The sequence below is a fragment of the Emys orbicularis genome, chromosome 2 (genome assembly GCF_028017835.1).
Source record: "Emys orbicularis isolate rEmyOrb1 chromosome 2, rEmyOrb1.hap1, whole genome shotgun sequence".
NCBI lineage: Eukaryota > Metazoa > Chordata > Testudines > Emydidae > Emys > Emys orbicularis.
In genome coordinates, this window is record NC_088684.1 from 141,277,727 (window position 1) to 141,293,851 (window position 16,125).

The 16,125-nt window shown below is 44.0% G+C and overlaps 1 protein-coding gene across 1 annotated transcript in view; it reads right to left on the reverse strand.

Annotated features, from left to right (window-relative positions):
- LOC135874640 (pyroglutamylated RF-amide peptide receptor-like) overlaps window positions 1-16,125 on the reverse strand; it is a 72,988-nt gene that overhangs the window by 3,337 nt on the left and 53,526 nt on the right. The window contains exons 2-5 of the mRNA XM_065399527.1: window positions 13,240-13,398; window positions 8,893-8,954; window positions 4,258-4,493; window positions 2,304-2,401 (exon numbers count right to left, since the gene is read on the reverse strand). Of these exons, the coding sequence (XP_065255599.1) occupies window positions 2,304-2,401; window positions 4,258-4,493; window positions 8,893-8,954; window positions 13,240-13,398 (555 nt within the window). The remainder of the gene's footprint in view (window positions 1-2,303; window positions 2,402-4,257; window positions 4,494-8,892; window positions 8,955-13,239; window positions 13,399-16,125) is intronic.

Consider the following 16,125-nt stretch of genomic DNA (forward strand, 5'->3'; position numbering starts at 1 on the left):
CACTGAATCCCTCAAAATAGGACTGTGCTGCCTGTCTGCATAGTATTAATTTCACCCCAGTTAATCTCCACAACACCCCACTTACAATGGGAAAATGTTATCACAATATTACAGCTGGAGAAAATGAGGCAGAGAAGTTGCAGAACTTGACTAGGGCTATGCAGTGAATCGGTGGCAGAACTAGTATTAGACTGCAGGAAACTCCCTAGCTTCCATCCCTAAGTTCAAGCCACTTTTTCAAGTAACTTTAATAACACAGCATGCATGGGTATTGTTACAAAACCACCCATCGCTGCCTTGCCGCCACAGACTGACTAATGTGCCTGAATACATTTTTTTTATATATGGAGATAGGCTGCATTTATGAATTGGAATGCCTTTTGTGTAACAGAGGCTGTCAGCTGACGTTCTGATCATTCATGTGTGGAGTGAGACCTTGTTGAGTTGGCAGGATTTTGAGGAGCTGTCTATGGTCACATTGTACTAATCAGTGAATTACATGCTGTTCTGAGGCAAGGCGGCCTCTTTTGCCAGCTATTTGAGAATCTTCTCTTTTATAATGTTCAACATCCCCAAGGGGATGGAAGGAGAACTCAGCTGTGCATGTGGAAAGACAAGTTTGGCAAATATCAGGCCAGTTCCTCCTCTTCTGGCATAGCTGCATTTTCTTCAGTGAAGCTACACTGATTTACACCATCTGGCTCGTTGTTCTGTGATTTACTGCTTTCAATTACTTGTAAACCTGGGCCAGATTCAGATCTCATTCTCGTCAGCACAAAGCCAGAATAACACCACTGATTGCAGGGGTGTGGGGAGAGGAAATTACTTTGGATTTAGGATGGTGGACCTGAGAGCAGAAATGATCCATCATATTCATTCATCCGATGCATTCAATTCTTATGTTGAATTCTGCTGAGAAGCTAGAGTGTGTGGGTGTAATTGGTGTATTTAGTCCTTAGCCATAGCAGTATTGTTGTTTTTTTAAGAGAGCAAAAGGGCCACTCTGGCTGGAGACCTCCCCTATAAAATAATTGGAGTTGGACTCAAGCTGTAAAATATGGATCTGGTTTGATCTTGGCTTCAGTGTATGGGTCCCGCCCATTATAGAAACTGAAACATTTGCAAATGGATTTAGATTTCAGGCCACCCAAAGAGCGTAAGACTATTTGGAATTAGGTTTTTGGTCAAGCTCATGTCTAAATACAAAGAGTAATGCAGGTAACTCCAAAACAGTGGGTGCTCTTGGCTGTCCTCAAAGTCATATGCCAGGCAAAAACAAATGGATCAGGCATTCTACTCAATTTAGATAATAGTGTTTCCCCTCTGTCCCAAGCTGTTAGCTAAAGTTCAGGACTTTGCAGGATTGTTTCCATTAGGATGAGAAATTGCTACTGCAAGTCAGGTCTACTCTTTGTGTACATTTTTTGTAAATAAACCAGACAACACCAAGTCCTATCTCCCTGGAAATTTGTTAGTCTCTAAGGTGCCACAAGTACTCCTGTTCTTTTTGCGGATACAGACTAACACGGCTGCTACTCTGAAACAACAGTAGACAGTTTCCTTGCTCAGAAATTCCCAAGTCTGCCACTTTGATGAGCACTGTGCCCAAGAAGCTCTGTCTCTCTGCTTCCTCTCAGAGCCACATTCACAACTCCATCCCCAGGCTTTCTGCTCCAACACAGAGTCTGCTGCCCATATCCTAGCCATGTGTTTGCAGTCAGGGAACCCCTCAGTCCACACAGCTTAGCTGTAACCTGGCACGCAGCCTAGAGCCTTGGGCAGTAGCCTCCCAGCTGTCATTACCCATAAAGAGACTTGATTGCTCCTTCTCTTGAGCCTAAAGGGATTTTATTCCAGAATAATTACTGCTTTTTGGAAATGCAGTAATTACACTGGAATAGAGTGATTCCAGAATACAGTGTCCTTATAGGGAGTTATTTGGGAATAGTTTTTGCAGAATAGTTTCCTTGTGTACACTATCCCTTAGCTATCATCTCCAATGCCTGCAATACTGCAGTCAGTTCTGGACAATGCGGTATCGGAAAGATATGGACAAACAGACAAGAGTTCAGAGAAGATCTTTAAGGAAAAAAATCAAGGGGCTTAAGCAATGCAGTTATGAAGAATGACTAGAAGAGCTAAGTATATATTGCTGCTAATGGACTATTCTGAAATGGCAGCAAAGCTACTCTCTCAAGGGAATGTCTCTTGTTTTATTTGTATTGGTCATTTCAGGAATTTTAGGATCTCTCTTTCTCACACACACACACAGTCTTTTATCAGTTCAATTTATATCTACTCACTGTATTCAAACAACATGTGGACAACGTGAAAAGGTGCCCAGCACGCAGCGAAGAACAGCACTACAATAACCATCATCATCACGGCTCGTTTCTTCTTCCTGGAGGAAGCCGTTTGAGACAGAAAGCGAGAGCTGACAAGGAGACATTTATAGCAGGAGGCAAGCAGAAATTCAGCACCTGATCATTTGTACTGAGAGAAATAGGCTAATTGCATTCAGATGCTAGAAGAGTAAAAAGCATTCACTGTAAAGCATTCACATTCCTGATAAAGGACAAGAGGATGGTCAATGAAATTGAAAGGTGGCAATAAAAAAAACCCTACCAAGCCGATAAAAGGAAACACTTTTTTCCTACACAATGCAAAATTAACCCATGGAACTCATTGCCACAAGGCCTCTGAAGCAGCTAATACCGGCCACTGTCAGAGTCAGAATTCTGAAGTAGATTGAACACTGGTTTACTAGTATGGGAATTCTTCTGACTGCATCACAACCACTTTATGACCGTTATACCAGCCTGCTTAACATTTTTTCATCTGCCAGGAAATTGATATATTTTCTAGAGGGGTTGGATAATGCCTGAAAGGTTTGCAACTTTGCTTCCAGTTGGATAAGCACCCAGAAAGCTCAGAGGCCCAATTCTGCTCTTACTGACTCTGATGTAAATCTGGAGGTATCCACGGAAGCAAATGGAGTTACACTGATGCAAAACGGGTGTTGGAGGAGAATCAGGACAAGGTGTTTATTTGGGCCTCAACAGAATTGCTGAATCCCTAGAGGCTTCCCAGGCTCTGGATATTTCCTTCTTGGGACACTCCAAATTTCCTCCCTCCCTCTGACAGCTCTTTGCTTCTCCCTTTGTTTCTTCAGGGTTAGCCGAATAGGCCTCTATGGTGCATCAGTGCCCACTAGTAGTGCCCACGACTATATGCTCTCCATTTGACTGTGCCGCTTTCATGCCTCTCCCTTTGAGCATCACTCTGTAGGTCTCCTGGGAAAAGGGTGGGAGTGGGAATCTGACCTCCTAAAAGAATTTCACAGGTGTAGTACAAACGGCAGCCAAAATTCTGGGGAAGGTTCTTTGGGTTGAGCTTCCCAACAGCCATGGGAGTTAAGTGGCAGGCCTATGCAACGGAGAGAGAAACTGAACCATAGAGCGACTCCTTAGATTGAGTTCTTTTTGTTCTGTGTTTGTACAGCACCCAGCACAATGGGGTCCTGACCCAGGACTGGGGCTTCTAGGTACTACGGGAATGAAAGGTCTGATCCTACACTTACTGAAGTCAATGGGAAGAGTTCTCATTGACTTCAGTGTGGGTTGGATCAGCCCTACAGGACTTACCCAAGGTTCTACAGTAAGTCAGTGGCAGAACAATTAATAGAACCCAGGAGTCCAGATGACTAGTCCTCTCTTCTAACCACTTGCCAACATTGCCTACTAGTTCTCGCATGCATGCTTAAGCTGTGATGCTTCTCCTCTGGTCTAGGGCTGCCAAGCCTCCAGGATTGTCCTGGAGTCTCTAGGTATTAAAGATGAATCTTTAATTAAAGATAATGCCATGTGATGAAACCAGGAATTCATCCAACCAAAGTTGGCAACCCTATGCCCTGGTCTACACTGGGGTGGGGTGGGGTGGAGGGAATCAATCTAAGTTACGCAACTTCAGCTATGTGAATAACGTAGCTGAAGTCGACGTACTTAGGTCGACTTACCACAGTGTCTTCACCATGGTGAGTCGACTGCTGCTGCTCCCCCACTGACTCTGCCTGCACCTCTCGCGGCGCTGGAGTACAGGAGTCAACGGGAGAGCGTTCGAGGGTTGATTTATCGTGTCTAGACTAGACGCGATAAATTGATCCCTGCTGGATCGATCACTGCCCACCGATTTGGCGGGTAGTGTAGACATACCCTATCTCTGTGCCATTTAAAGCCAGTAGGACAGGCGGCCACCCACCTTGTTATTTTAGCCATTTCGTGGCGACTCAGGGCATTCAGCACCGAAGAGTCTCCAATCCGTTTCTTGATCCACAGCTCGTATCCTATCCGGGAGTAGAGCATCAGCATGGCAGTGAGTGGGACCAGAAACAAGGCCACCAGGATAAAGATTGCATAGGCTCGGCGCAGCTCAATGCTATGCCAGGACTCCAGGCAGCAGACGTGATGAATATTATAGAGAAAGTCATATTTCACCTAAGGGTGGGAGGGTGGAGTGGAGAAAGATACAAGATCAGAGACTTACAGGAGATGATCAATGCATCAGATAGGGAGTGGCAGAGAAAATAAACATCAATGTGAACAAGAATGACACAACACTGACAATAAATAAAAAAGGGGAAACGAATCAAATCTAAAACCAACAAAAAGCCAAGAAGGGGGGAGGAGTGCCAGAGACACTATGTAGTCCACTGAGAACTTTGCTATTGCTATTGATTTTACGTAGAAGATGTTCAGATACCATGGTGATGGGCCACGGTATAAAACCCCAAGCTAGGTAGGTAGATAGATAGAACAACACCTTGAAATTTGAACCCAAACCAGAAACACCAAGATTTAAAAGATTTTTGTTGCTTATATATAAATTGTCACTTTACATAAGAACTGACATACAGGGTCAGACCAATGGTCCACTAGTATCCTGTCTCTGGCAGTGAAACTTCAGGGGAAGTGTACAGAGCAGGGCAGTTTGGAGAGATCCATACCTGTCTTCCGCTTCTGGCAATCAGAGGTTTATGGTCTCCCCGAACATGAGGTTACATCCTTGACCATCTTGGCTGATAGCCATTGATGGACCTATCATTCGTGAACTTATCTAGCTCTTTTTTGACCCCAGTTATGCTTTTGGCCATCATAACATCCCCCCAGGCAGGGAGTTCCACAGGTGTTAATTGTGCGTTGTGTGAAAAAGTACTTCCTATTATTTGTATTAAATGTGCTGCCTATTAATTTCATCGGGTGACCCTAGTTCTTGTGTTTATGTGAAGGGTTAAATAACATTTCCCTATTCACTTTCTCCGCACCACTCATAATTTTATAGACCTTTTTAATCTGCCCCTCTATTTTCTGAACTGAACAGCCCCAATCTTTTTAGTCTCTCCTCGTTTGGAAGCCATTCCATACCCTTGAGCATCTTTGTTGCCCTTTTTTGAACCTTTTCCATTTGTTCCAATGGTTATTCACACGCACTGTTAAAGATATGTGCCTTATTTCTAATTTGAATTTGTCTGCCTTTGGCTTTCAGCCATTGATTCTTGTTCTATCTATGCCATTCTCCACTAGATTAAAGAGCCCTATAGTGTCGGTATTTATACACTGTAATCAAGTCAACTCTTGAGCTTGTTCATAAACTGAACAGACGGAGCTCCTTAAGTCTCTTGCTGGAAGGTATTTTTTTTTTCAGCCCTTGAATCATTTTCAGGGCCAAGTGATTTGCTCAAAGTCACAAGAAGAACCAGGAAATAGACCCAGGAATCTTGCCTTCCCTGTCTCCCCTGCTCTAGATGTCAAATCCCTTGCATGGCACCCCTTGATGAATACAGCAATAGCTTAGTTCTGCTGGCTCCCTACTTAATTTTACTTACATACTGTGTCTTGGAAGTTTCTGTTACAGACTAGAGTAGCTGTTTTATAGTTCTGTCTGCTGTAGAGTTATAGTGAGATAAAACTCAGACAGGCCTGGCACTTAGCATATATTGATGACCATGTAAAGTGGAAAATGAATGACATGGTTTATCAGTGAGGATGCTGCTTTACAAACTGATGTGCTACTGCTGAAGAAGCCCCTAATTGCTAGGATACGATGTTTATAAAGAGGCAGAGGGAACAATGCAAAATGCAGCAGAGAAACTGGCTTTGCAGAGGGAATGGGAGTTAATCATTCATTTCATGCCCATCCTTGCTGTCTGTCTGGAAAACGTAAATACCTTCTTTTTTAAAGGCTACTGGCAGGAAGGTATTTAAATAAGCACTCAGATCTGTAAAATTAATTCTCGTAGTAGAGACAAGGTGGGTGAGGTATTCTCTTTTATTGGACCAACTTCTGTTGGTGAAAGAGACGTGCTTTCGAACATACACAAAGCTCTTCTCCTAGCAGGGCATTTAAATTACTCTGGGCTAGCTCGTCATCTGCTGTAAATTGGCATTGGTCCATTGGCATAAGTATGGAATGGAGTATGCCTTCAGTGAAGCTGCACAGCTGAGATATAGTTCTCTCTGTCTGCTAATGGGATTTTTTCCCCATTATGTTTTATGCATGTAACTAATGTAACAGTGTCCATTTCACCCAAATATCTGCTCACTGGTTCATCACCTCTATGAAAACTCACTAGTTTTACACACTTGACATTTGCCATAATGATTGTCATAACTATAAAGGGAAGGGTAACAACCCTCCTGTATACAATACTATAAAATCCCTCATGGCAAAGAGGCACCAAACCCCTTTTACCTGTAAAGGGTTAAGAAGCTCAGGTAACCTGGCTGACAACTGACCCAAAGGACCAATAAGGGGAGAAGATACTTTCAAATCTGGGGAGGGGGGGAGGAAGAAAGGCTTTTGTTTGTGCTCTTTGTTTTGGTGTGTTCACTCTTGGGACTAAGGGGGACTGGACATCTATCCATGTTCTCCAAATCTTTCTGCACAAGTCTCTCATATTTCAAACTTGTAAGTAAAAGCCAGGCAAGGTGTGTTAGTTTTATCTTTGTTTTCTCAACTTGTAAATATTCCTTTTGCTAGAGGGTTTACCTCTGTTTGCTGTAACTTTGAACCTAAGGCTAGAGGGGGTTCCTCTGGGCTCTTTGAATCTGATTACCCTGTAAAGTTATTTTCCATCCTGATTTAACAGAGATGAATTTTACCTTTTCTTTTAATAAAATTCTTCTTTTAATAACCTGATTGATTTTTCATTGTTTTAAGGTCCAAGGGTTTGGATCTGTGTTCACCAGGACTAATTGGTGAAGGGATTACCAAGCCTTCCCAGGGAAAGGGGTGTAAGAGCTTGGAGGGGATATTTTGGGGGAAAAGGAACTCCAAGTGGTCCTTTCCCTGTTTCTTGTTAAAGCACTTGGTGGTGGCAGAGTATTAAAATTTAACCTAAGCTGGTAGAAATAAGCTTAGGGGGCTTTCATGTAGGTCCCCACATCTGTACCCTAAAGTTCAAAGTGGGGAGGGAACCTTGACAATGATTTAACTGCATCTGGACAGTTTCTGATCTCAGGCTTGGTCTACACTTACCCCCCAAGTCGAAGTAAGGTACGCAAATTCAGCTACGTGAATAACGTAGCTGAATTCGACATACCTTACTTCGAACTTACCGCGGTTCCGACGCGGTCCACACGCGGCAGGCAGGCTCCCCCGTCGACTCCGCGGTACTCCTCTCGTCTAGCTGGAGTACCGCAGTCGACGGGGATCACTTCCTGGTTCGATTTATCGCGTCCACACCAGACGCGATAAATCGAACTCGGAACTTCGATCCGCAGCCGTCGAACTACCCGGTAAGTGTAGACTAGCCCTCAGTTAGGCTGGGGTCCAACCCTCGGAGCTGTTCCTGATTCACCCTAGAAGAACAGAGGTAAGGGACTGGCTGGCATAGATTGGTGGAGCGCCATTTAAGACAACGAAGCTATACTGATATACGACTGCAGGGGACCTGGCCCGTTGTCTAAGCTGTATTAAATGTAGTGCAGAACGAGATTTTAAGTGCTGATATCATAAAGCATGCTACTTCTGCTTGTCATATAGAACAGCAATGCGCAGTGCCACTGGGCACGGATAATTCCCACTTCTACAATGACACATTGGAAAGGAGGGAAAGGAGAGGAGTTCCCAGTTGTTTTGTACTCAGACACCCCAGTTAACTGTGATTAAAGTCGGTGTCAGGGACAAACTGTGGGCACTGGTGGCTTGACTCACATCCAGTAGAAGCATCATTCTTTGAAACTACCTGCTGATTTCCCCCTGGAAAATTTTACTATTCATTCTGGGCCTGATTCTCCTCTCACACCAGTGTAAATCGGGAGTCACTGGGATTACTCTGGAGAGGAGAATCAGGCCCCTCTATCTGATAACAGTGCTACATATACTGCCTGCCAATCCTATTGTCATAAGCTTCTTAGTGGCAAGATCTCAGACAAAGAATTTTGTGAGTTAAGCCATCAGACTATTGAACAAGGATTCATAGGGCCTATCTGCACTGCAATCAGAGGTGTGACTGCAGTGCGTGTAGACATATCTGAGCTAGCTTTGATCTAGCTAGCTAGAATAACATAGCAGTGGAACAACGGCAGGACGGACTATACAAGCCCACCAGGGTGTGTATTCGAGCAGCTAGCCCAGGCTGCTATGGCTTTACTGCTATTGTTATTTAAACCAGCTAGATCAAAGCTAGCTCTGTATGCCTACAGGTGCTGCAGTGTAGACATATCCAGCCCAAGCCTGAATGTCTACATTACAATTTCATAGCCCTACAGCCCGCATCAGGTGACACGGGCCAGCCCTGGATGTTTTATTGCAGGTGGGCATACCCTAACAATAACACTGGGTGGCAGTTTTCAGATGAGCATTCTCTTCCATGAATAGGTGACTAGCATTTACCTCCAGAGTCTGAACGTACAGCATGGGCGACCCAACAATGACTGCAATCGTCCACACGAATCCTGTTTAAAGAGAGAAGAAAGGAAGAATTAATTCTTTCAATTATGACAGTTACTTTTCAACATTTATCTCAAGGCGTTTGTCAGTGTTTACTTTTGCCAAGTGAATTGGCTAGAATGAAAGAGCGGAGGCTCTAGATTTCTAATAACTGAGAGCTTGCGAATCAAGAAGCATCTTGTTTTTTCACTTTGTTAATTATGCATAACTGCAGGGCTCACACGGCGTTTCTACCTCTCTCTGCGGAGAATTCTTCACTCGTTGTCAAGGTGAATCAGTTACAGATTAAAAATCTAATACCTAATCCTTTACACCTTTCCTGATTTAAAATGAAAGGTATTTCAGTCTCCAGATCCAGCCAACTCCAGATGTTATTCACTTGAAATCAAATTTTCAGAGTAAGGAAATTGTTCCAAACTAATAATCACATGATGCTTTCATTCTGCCTCCCTTGCTCTTGCTTAGTAATATCTTGCCTTGCAAATAGTGCCATTGATTTAAATGGAGCTATACTAAAGAAAACTACTACTCAGTGTGAGTAAAGGAGACTGATAAATCAGCAGAATAAGATTGTAGGCTGAAATTCTACTATGGGTCATGCACCATTTAAGTGCTCAAAATATGGTTCAAATGGGATGTAAGTGGTGCATAGAACTTGGGTTAGCCCTCTGCACAGGGGTGAATTTCACATGCAATGAAATTTTGGTTATGGGGAAAGTCACTGTGTTTGTAAATATGAGTTTTGCCCTGATTTATACCATTGGAGCTACTGTATATCATGGCCCAATTTGGCCCAATATATTGGATACCTTTTAAAAAAGGACTGGAAAAAAGTGTCTCACTCCATATTGCTTAACTTTGTATTGTTTCATCTGCACAACAGTCCATATAGTTATATTGGGAAATAACTGTGTGGGTGTGAGGAAATGTCAATTAAGTCAACAAAAGCCTTTACACTGGCCTCATTGGGCGTCGGATCAAACCTTAGATGTAACTACTGGGGGTGGTGAATGGGCATTTTCTTGTTAATTGCACCCGCTGTACAACTGTTCAAGAAATGTCATCCCACTGTGGGGTTTGAGATAAGATGAATGGAGCCTGCGCACTTCACCCAGGTCTCCCCGCAGCCTTTTGTGAGGGCATGTGTTTCTGAGACCCCAACAGATTATTTTAGTGCCAGGAAACTGGATTATGTTTTCATTTCAGAGGGATTTAAGAGCTCACAAAGTTCCCCACCTCTTGAGCTCGCTGTCTCATCCTTGGTCTAGTGCTAAATACTCATCGATCGTTCAGAAAAATTGCCTGAAGCCAGCACAAAGCCAGATGTGGGATGCAAACAAAGGGAGATACCCTGCCCCCTTTTACATCCACTGAAATCAGAGGGGTCACACTGGCATGGTGTAACTCAGGCCGAAGGATTTTCTTTCCCTTTAACAAACTCACAGGTAATACAGATTCTTTTTCTCTTGGAAGATGAACTTTGCCCTGTGCAGAGCCAGCGTGAGGACTAAGCACCCTGAAGTCCCACTTAAACCCTGTTTTGAGGATTGACATAGTTCTCAGAATTATGTATGCTGGCCCTCTATGCAGGCAGGGGAAGGAAACAGAAAACCCCGTAAGCATGCAAGAAGTCCTGAACCAACAAGCTCTTCTTATGGTGAGCCCGACCCTGCCCTGCTGAAGGGAGCTTTGTCATTGATTTCAGAGGAGGCAGGATCAAGCATTGTATAAGCCAAGCTGCTGAACGCTGTAAAGCCAAAAATCACACTAGATAACTGCAGTGCCACTGGGCTATCTTTTGCCTGCTGATGAATGGGTGTTTAGAGACTAGGGAGTGGGCTGGGGAAGCCCTGCTCACCCCTCCACAACACACACACAATCTCTTTCGCCTGGGGAGGAACCATTGCATTCCCCCAGGAGAGCACCTACCACCTTCCCCCAGCAGAGACTCATCAGTAGTACGGAGCACCCCAGAGCAGGATAGAGTAGTGCTGAGGGAGTCCCCTATGAACGAATGGGGCAGTTGCTGCTCTTGTGTACATTCCTCCCAGTAGCCCAAGGGGTATTCTGCTGGACTCTTTCCTGTGTGAGGTCTCCTTCTGCAACATATCCCCTTTTAATGTGGCATTAGCTACGGATTCCTCTCGTCTAGTCCCACGACGTAGAGATCTGTAGGAAATGGAATTTTCATTCCACACAAAAAATGAAGATTTGTTTTCGTTCTCAATTGGAACAAAATCAAACGTCTTTTTTGGGAAATTTTCTGCCCACCTGAATTTTTGAAAAATGTTCACTTGGGGTCTATCAGAACATCCTGTTCCCAGAAAATCAAAATGTTTTGGTCCGATTTTGATTTTAAAAATAAATGAACATTTCCAAACAAAAAGTCATTTAGAAATGAGAAATCAAAATGGAACAGCCTGAGTATCAAAACGTTCTACTCTGACATCACCAAAATGCTGCGTTCCAATTCTTTTTCCTTGATGAAATTTCATCGCCAGCGGATACCTTCTTGCAGAAAATGTCTGTTTCAGTGAAATAGCATTTTCCAATGGAAAAATGTTCTGTTGGAAAATTTTTGACCACTTCTAAAACCAAGTCATCTAGTCTATCCCAACCATGCAGGTTTATCCATGGATTATGTCCTCCCAGTGCTTTTTGTGCAATCTGATTTGAAATCACCCAAGGCACAGTGGCCTATTCTGCCCAGACATAAGAGTTATATAATAAATTTAGGATAAAGTGTCATTCATCATTGAACCTGAGGTTCAATGGCTCCATGCAACAAAATATCCTGTTTTGTTTTGTTTTTAATTTTGCCAACCGCATAGCAAGAAAAAGCTGCATGAATCATTATAAATATTTATATGGAGGGTGAAGGATGATAGGATGTGCTGCCCAGAGTTCCCCTCCTTAGGACAATAAAAATAGAGGAAAATAATGAAGCAGAATATCAGCGAAGGGCATTTTAAGGTGTTAAGTATCTAGTCAAGTGGGAGAAAAGGACAAATGTATCCAATTAAAACAAAAAACACACATCAGGGACATGAGACATTTTTTTTTGAAACCGATGGTTTTTAAGAGCAAAAGTAAACCAGATTGTCACAGTGGTCCACAGTCCTACAGCACTGATTTCAGTGAGGCCACTCATGGAACAAGCTGCTATTCAGGGTGAGTAAGAGGATCAGAATCAACTTGCAGTGGGGAGGTCTAGGTTGGCTATTAGGAAACACTATTGCACCAGGAGGGTGGTGAAGCACTGGAATGGGTTACCTAGAGAGGTGGTGGAATCTCCATCCTTAGAGGTTTTGAAGGCCCGGCTTGACAAAGCCCTGGCTGGGATGATTTAGTTGGGGATTGGTCCTGCTTTGAGCAGGGGGTTGGACTAGATGACCTCCTGAGGTCTCTTCCAACCCTAATCTTCTATGATTCTATGAATCAGTCTCACTGTCATTATAGTGCTGTAGAGCTTGAAAGCAGTAATATAAAACTTGATTCTTCCCACACTTCCATGATGGAGCAGGTGGGGGATCAGGAATAGCTCCACTGAAATCATGCTGATGTAAAGATGGTGTAAATGAGAGCAGAATCAGATTCTTAGAGTGGACTCAAGAAAATAGTGAGGATTAAATTGTGTAATGCACTGGTGTGTTTGTGACAGAGATCTGACCTCTCTTAGATGGAATATCAGGTGTTGTGTTTAGCCAGACACAAAAAGAAACCATGTGCTTTCAGTCTGAATGACTTGTATTTTTGATGAAGGAGAAAAACCAACCAACCTAGAATGGCTCAAAGCCAATGCTCATGGAAGTTAATGGGAAGGCTCCCTTATTAGCTTCCATGGGAGTGCACCTATGTTTGTCCAACACGGGCTGGATTTGAACATGTCCTAGAGGTGGCATTGCCAACTCTCATAATTTTGTCATGAGTCTCATGATGATTATTGTTTTCCTTAAAGCTCCAGCTCCTGGAGTCAAGTGGATATTTGATGATTTCAGCCTTCATTCTTAAAAAGAAAAAGTAAGTTTCTAGCCCTCGTGGCTATGTAGAAAGCTTCAAAAAGGTGACTTCAGTGCACCCTATAGGCTCAAAAAGCTTTAAATAAATAGAAGCCAAATAAAAAGAACCTCAAATCTATTATTTGTATGTAATCTCATGATTTGAAAGCCAATCTCATGGCTTTTGGTGAGCTTGACTCATGATCTTTGAACATTTGGGGTTTGCAAGACTGTAGAGGTGCAAAACTCCATGCCCCATTACCAGTTACCCTACATATATACACAGCCATACCTAGCATTTTGTAGGTTCTCTTGTTTGTGTACTGTCTCTTCATCTTCAGTGGGTGAACTATTCCTTGGTACCTCTCTACAGCAATGCATGTCATGGTAAGGGTGCTGGCCACAACTGCGGTGGTCTGAATGAAGGGGACCATCTTGCACACAAAGGGGCCTAGAAAAGAAAGACACATTTTAGTGTGCTGGCGCTCATGGCAGAAATAAACCCTAACCCTAAGGCCTAGGAGCAAATTTCAGCAGGCCCCTCATTCACACTGGTGGCTCAATTCTAACTCAGATTGTCCTCTATGCATGGACTTCTTTTTAATCTTTGGGTTGTCAAAGAACCTGAGCCAGATTCCTTACTGTGCAGAGAGCTACTTAGCCCAGGAGAGGAGGGGACAGTCAAGGAATTGGTGATAACTAGAGTTAGGTGAAATTTTTCAGCCAAAACTTATTTTTGGTGAAAAATGGAGATTCAACGCCACGGAAACATTTCACGAATTCCTGCAGGTTTCACCAAATTGTTTTGATCGGGGGGAAAAATTGGAACACAGCAAATGGTTTGAATTTTTCAGTTCAAAATGACTTTCCATTTCAAAATTTTCTTTAATTTTTTTTAAATCAAAAATGTTTAAAAACTGTCCAAATGATTTTGTCAAAATAAAATATGTAGTTTGACCCCAAACTATTTTTTTGACTTTGGGATTTGCCAAAACTTTTCAGAAAATGTCATTTTGCATTCAACTCCAAACAACCCCCCCACTCAGGTGGCGGTGGTTGGTTGTTGTTTTTCTGTTTCTAATTGCCAGCAAACAGAAAAATCCATTATTTCAACAACTCTAGCTGTAACTTCCTGATTCCGTCTAGCTGCCTTGGCCCAACCCTGCTCTAAGTCAGAGCAGCCTAAAGGCTACTCTAAAATACACTAGGTAGTATGGTCCCCAAGGGACCAGGCATCAGCTGAGAACTGGCCAAGCTCAGGTGTGCTCTATCCCCCGCCCAGACATGCTCCTACACCAGACTGCGGGGTCAGTAGGAGTATGCAGGCATTCCTAGGCTGGGAAAATCTCAGCGAGCCAGTTAGAGACAGATTCTTGCCACTGGGCTCCCCCTGAGCATTGCAACGTGGCAGGAAAACAGGGGGGAGAATCCAGCCACGTGTCCAGCCGGCTTCTGCTTAATTGCAATATGAATTCAATGCTTTTCTTTCCCGCCCGCAGGTGTAGGATAATGTGCAATTGACACATTACTTTCGACCACTGGATGTCTGCCCAGCCTTTCAGAACTAAAACATACAATCAGCGAGGGGCTGGGTGGGATGACTTCTCAACATCCCTTCCAGCCCCCTGTGAAAGAAGGGAAATTTTAGGCAACGTGTCCTACTGCAGGCACTGCTTTTGCTCCAGTGCTCCCCCAGCACCGGGTAACACAATAGCCCTTAGGATGGGGGCTACAGAGATATGCACTGGACTCCACGACACGATGCAGGAAGGTAGAGTTTCCTGAAGAGCCGTACAGCACCATGCACCATTGGATCTTGATTTACGACTATGGTAACCCCCAAAACCTAATAATAATTAATAGTAGCACCTTTAAAACCCCTCCCACACACGCACCACCTTAAATATAGATACTTCTATAGCAAGCCTCTTTGATGTCAGACCAATATTCCGAAGCAGCCAAGACCTCCCCAGTGTAATGGTAATAGGGAAGTATGACTCAGACATTAAATATAGTGCACAAAGCTAGAGCATATCTTGAGCCCTGGGCTCTGCAGGTCTGAAATGCCGCCAGGCAGTGGAGTCCGTATGGTTCCATGGTGCAAACAGCGGCAGGATGGTGGTACACAGAGCTCAGCCCCATGGAAAAGCCCACTGGAGCCGCCCAAAGAGATCTGGGCAGGCATGGGTCCCCTGACCCTATCTCCAGCCATTGGGGTCCACAGACTGGGGAGAGCAAGGCCTGCCTTGTGCTCAGGCCAGGGCTGGACTGAGCATTTTAGGATTATGGTCTGATTCTCATTTACACTAACCTTTCAGCTAAGTGTGGCCTAGGGGATAGAGCACTGGACTGGGACTCAGGAGATCTGAGCTCTGCTGCTGGGGTGACCTTGGGCAGGTCACGCCCCCTCTTTGTGCCTCAGTTTCTGTGGAATGGGGATAATGATACTGACCACCTCTGTAAAGTGCTTTGAGATCTATGGGCAAAAAGTGCTATATAAGCAGGAGGTGGTGTGTATTAAAGCCTCCTGCATCTCTGGCCGTGTGCAGGGGTCAGAAACAGTCTCCTGAAAATACCCCCTTTTGCAAATGCCTTCACAGCCAGTGTAGAGCTGCCTTCAGGTCTCTATGCCCAACCTGCTCCCAGAGCCTGGTGTTGGGGCCGATCAGAAGTACTATGGGTATTTTCTGCCTTCCAGGGCTGATGGGACCATGTGAAGCAGAGCATAAGGTACAGTAGCTCCAAGGCTGCTTTTACTTGCAGCAGGGTAATAAGATATTAAAGGTGGCTTAAAAGCCACCTTCAGCCATGCTCCCTGACCCTTCCCAAAGGCAGGAACAGAGCAACTGGATATCAGGCACTTAGGGCAGATAATTTATGGAATATGCATCATTCATCAGGCCACCAAAGTCATCGTGCTGGGATGTTAAGCAAGCTACTCTGAAGGATTATAACACTGTTTTTAGGTTAGCGTTCCCCAGCTCCTGAATCTCTTTTTAGCGTGCCGCTCCGTTGATTGAGGGCGAAGTTTTAGGATGATGATTTGGGGTCAAACTCTGCTCAGCTATGCTGGTGTAAATCCAGAGTCACTCCACTTGACTTCAGATTTACATGAGTATCACAGAGCAGAATATAACAGTGGAATGAGAAGCTCTAAAGAGCGTTAGTTCTGTTGGAG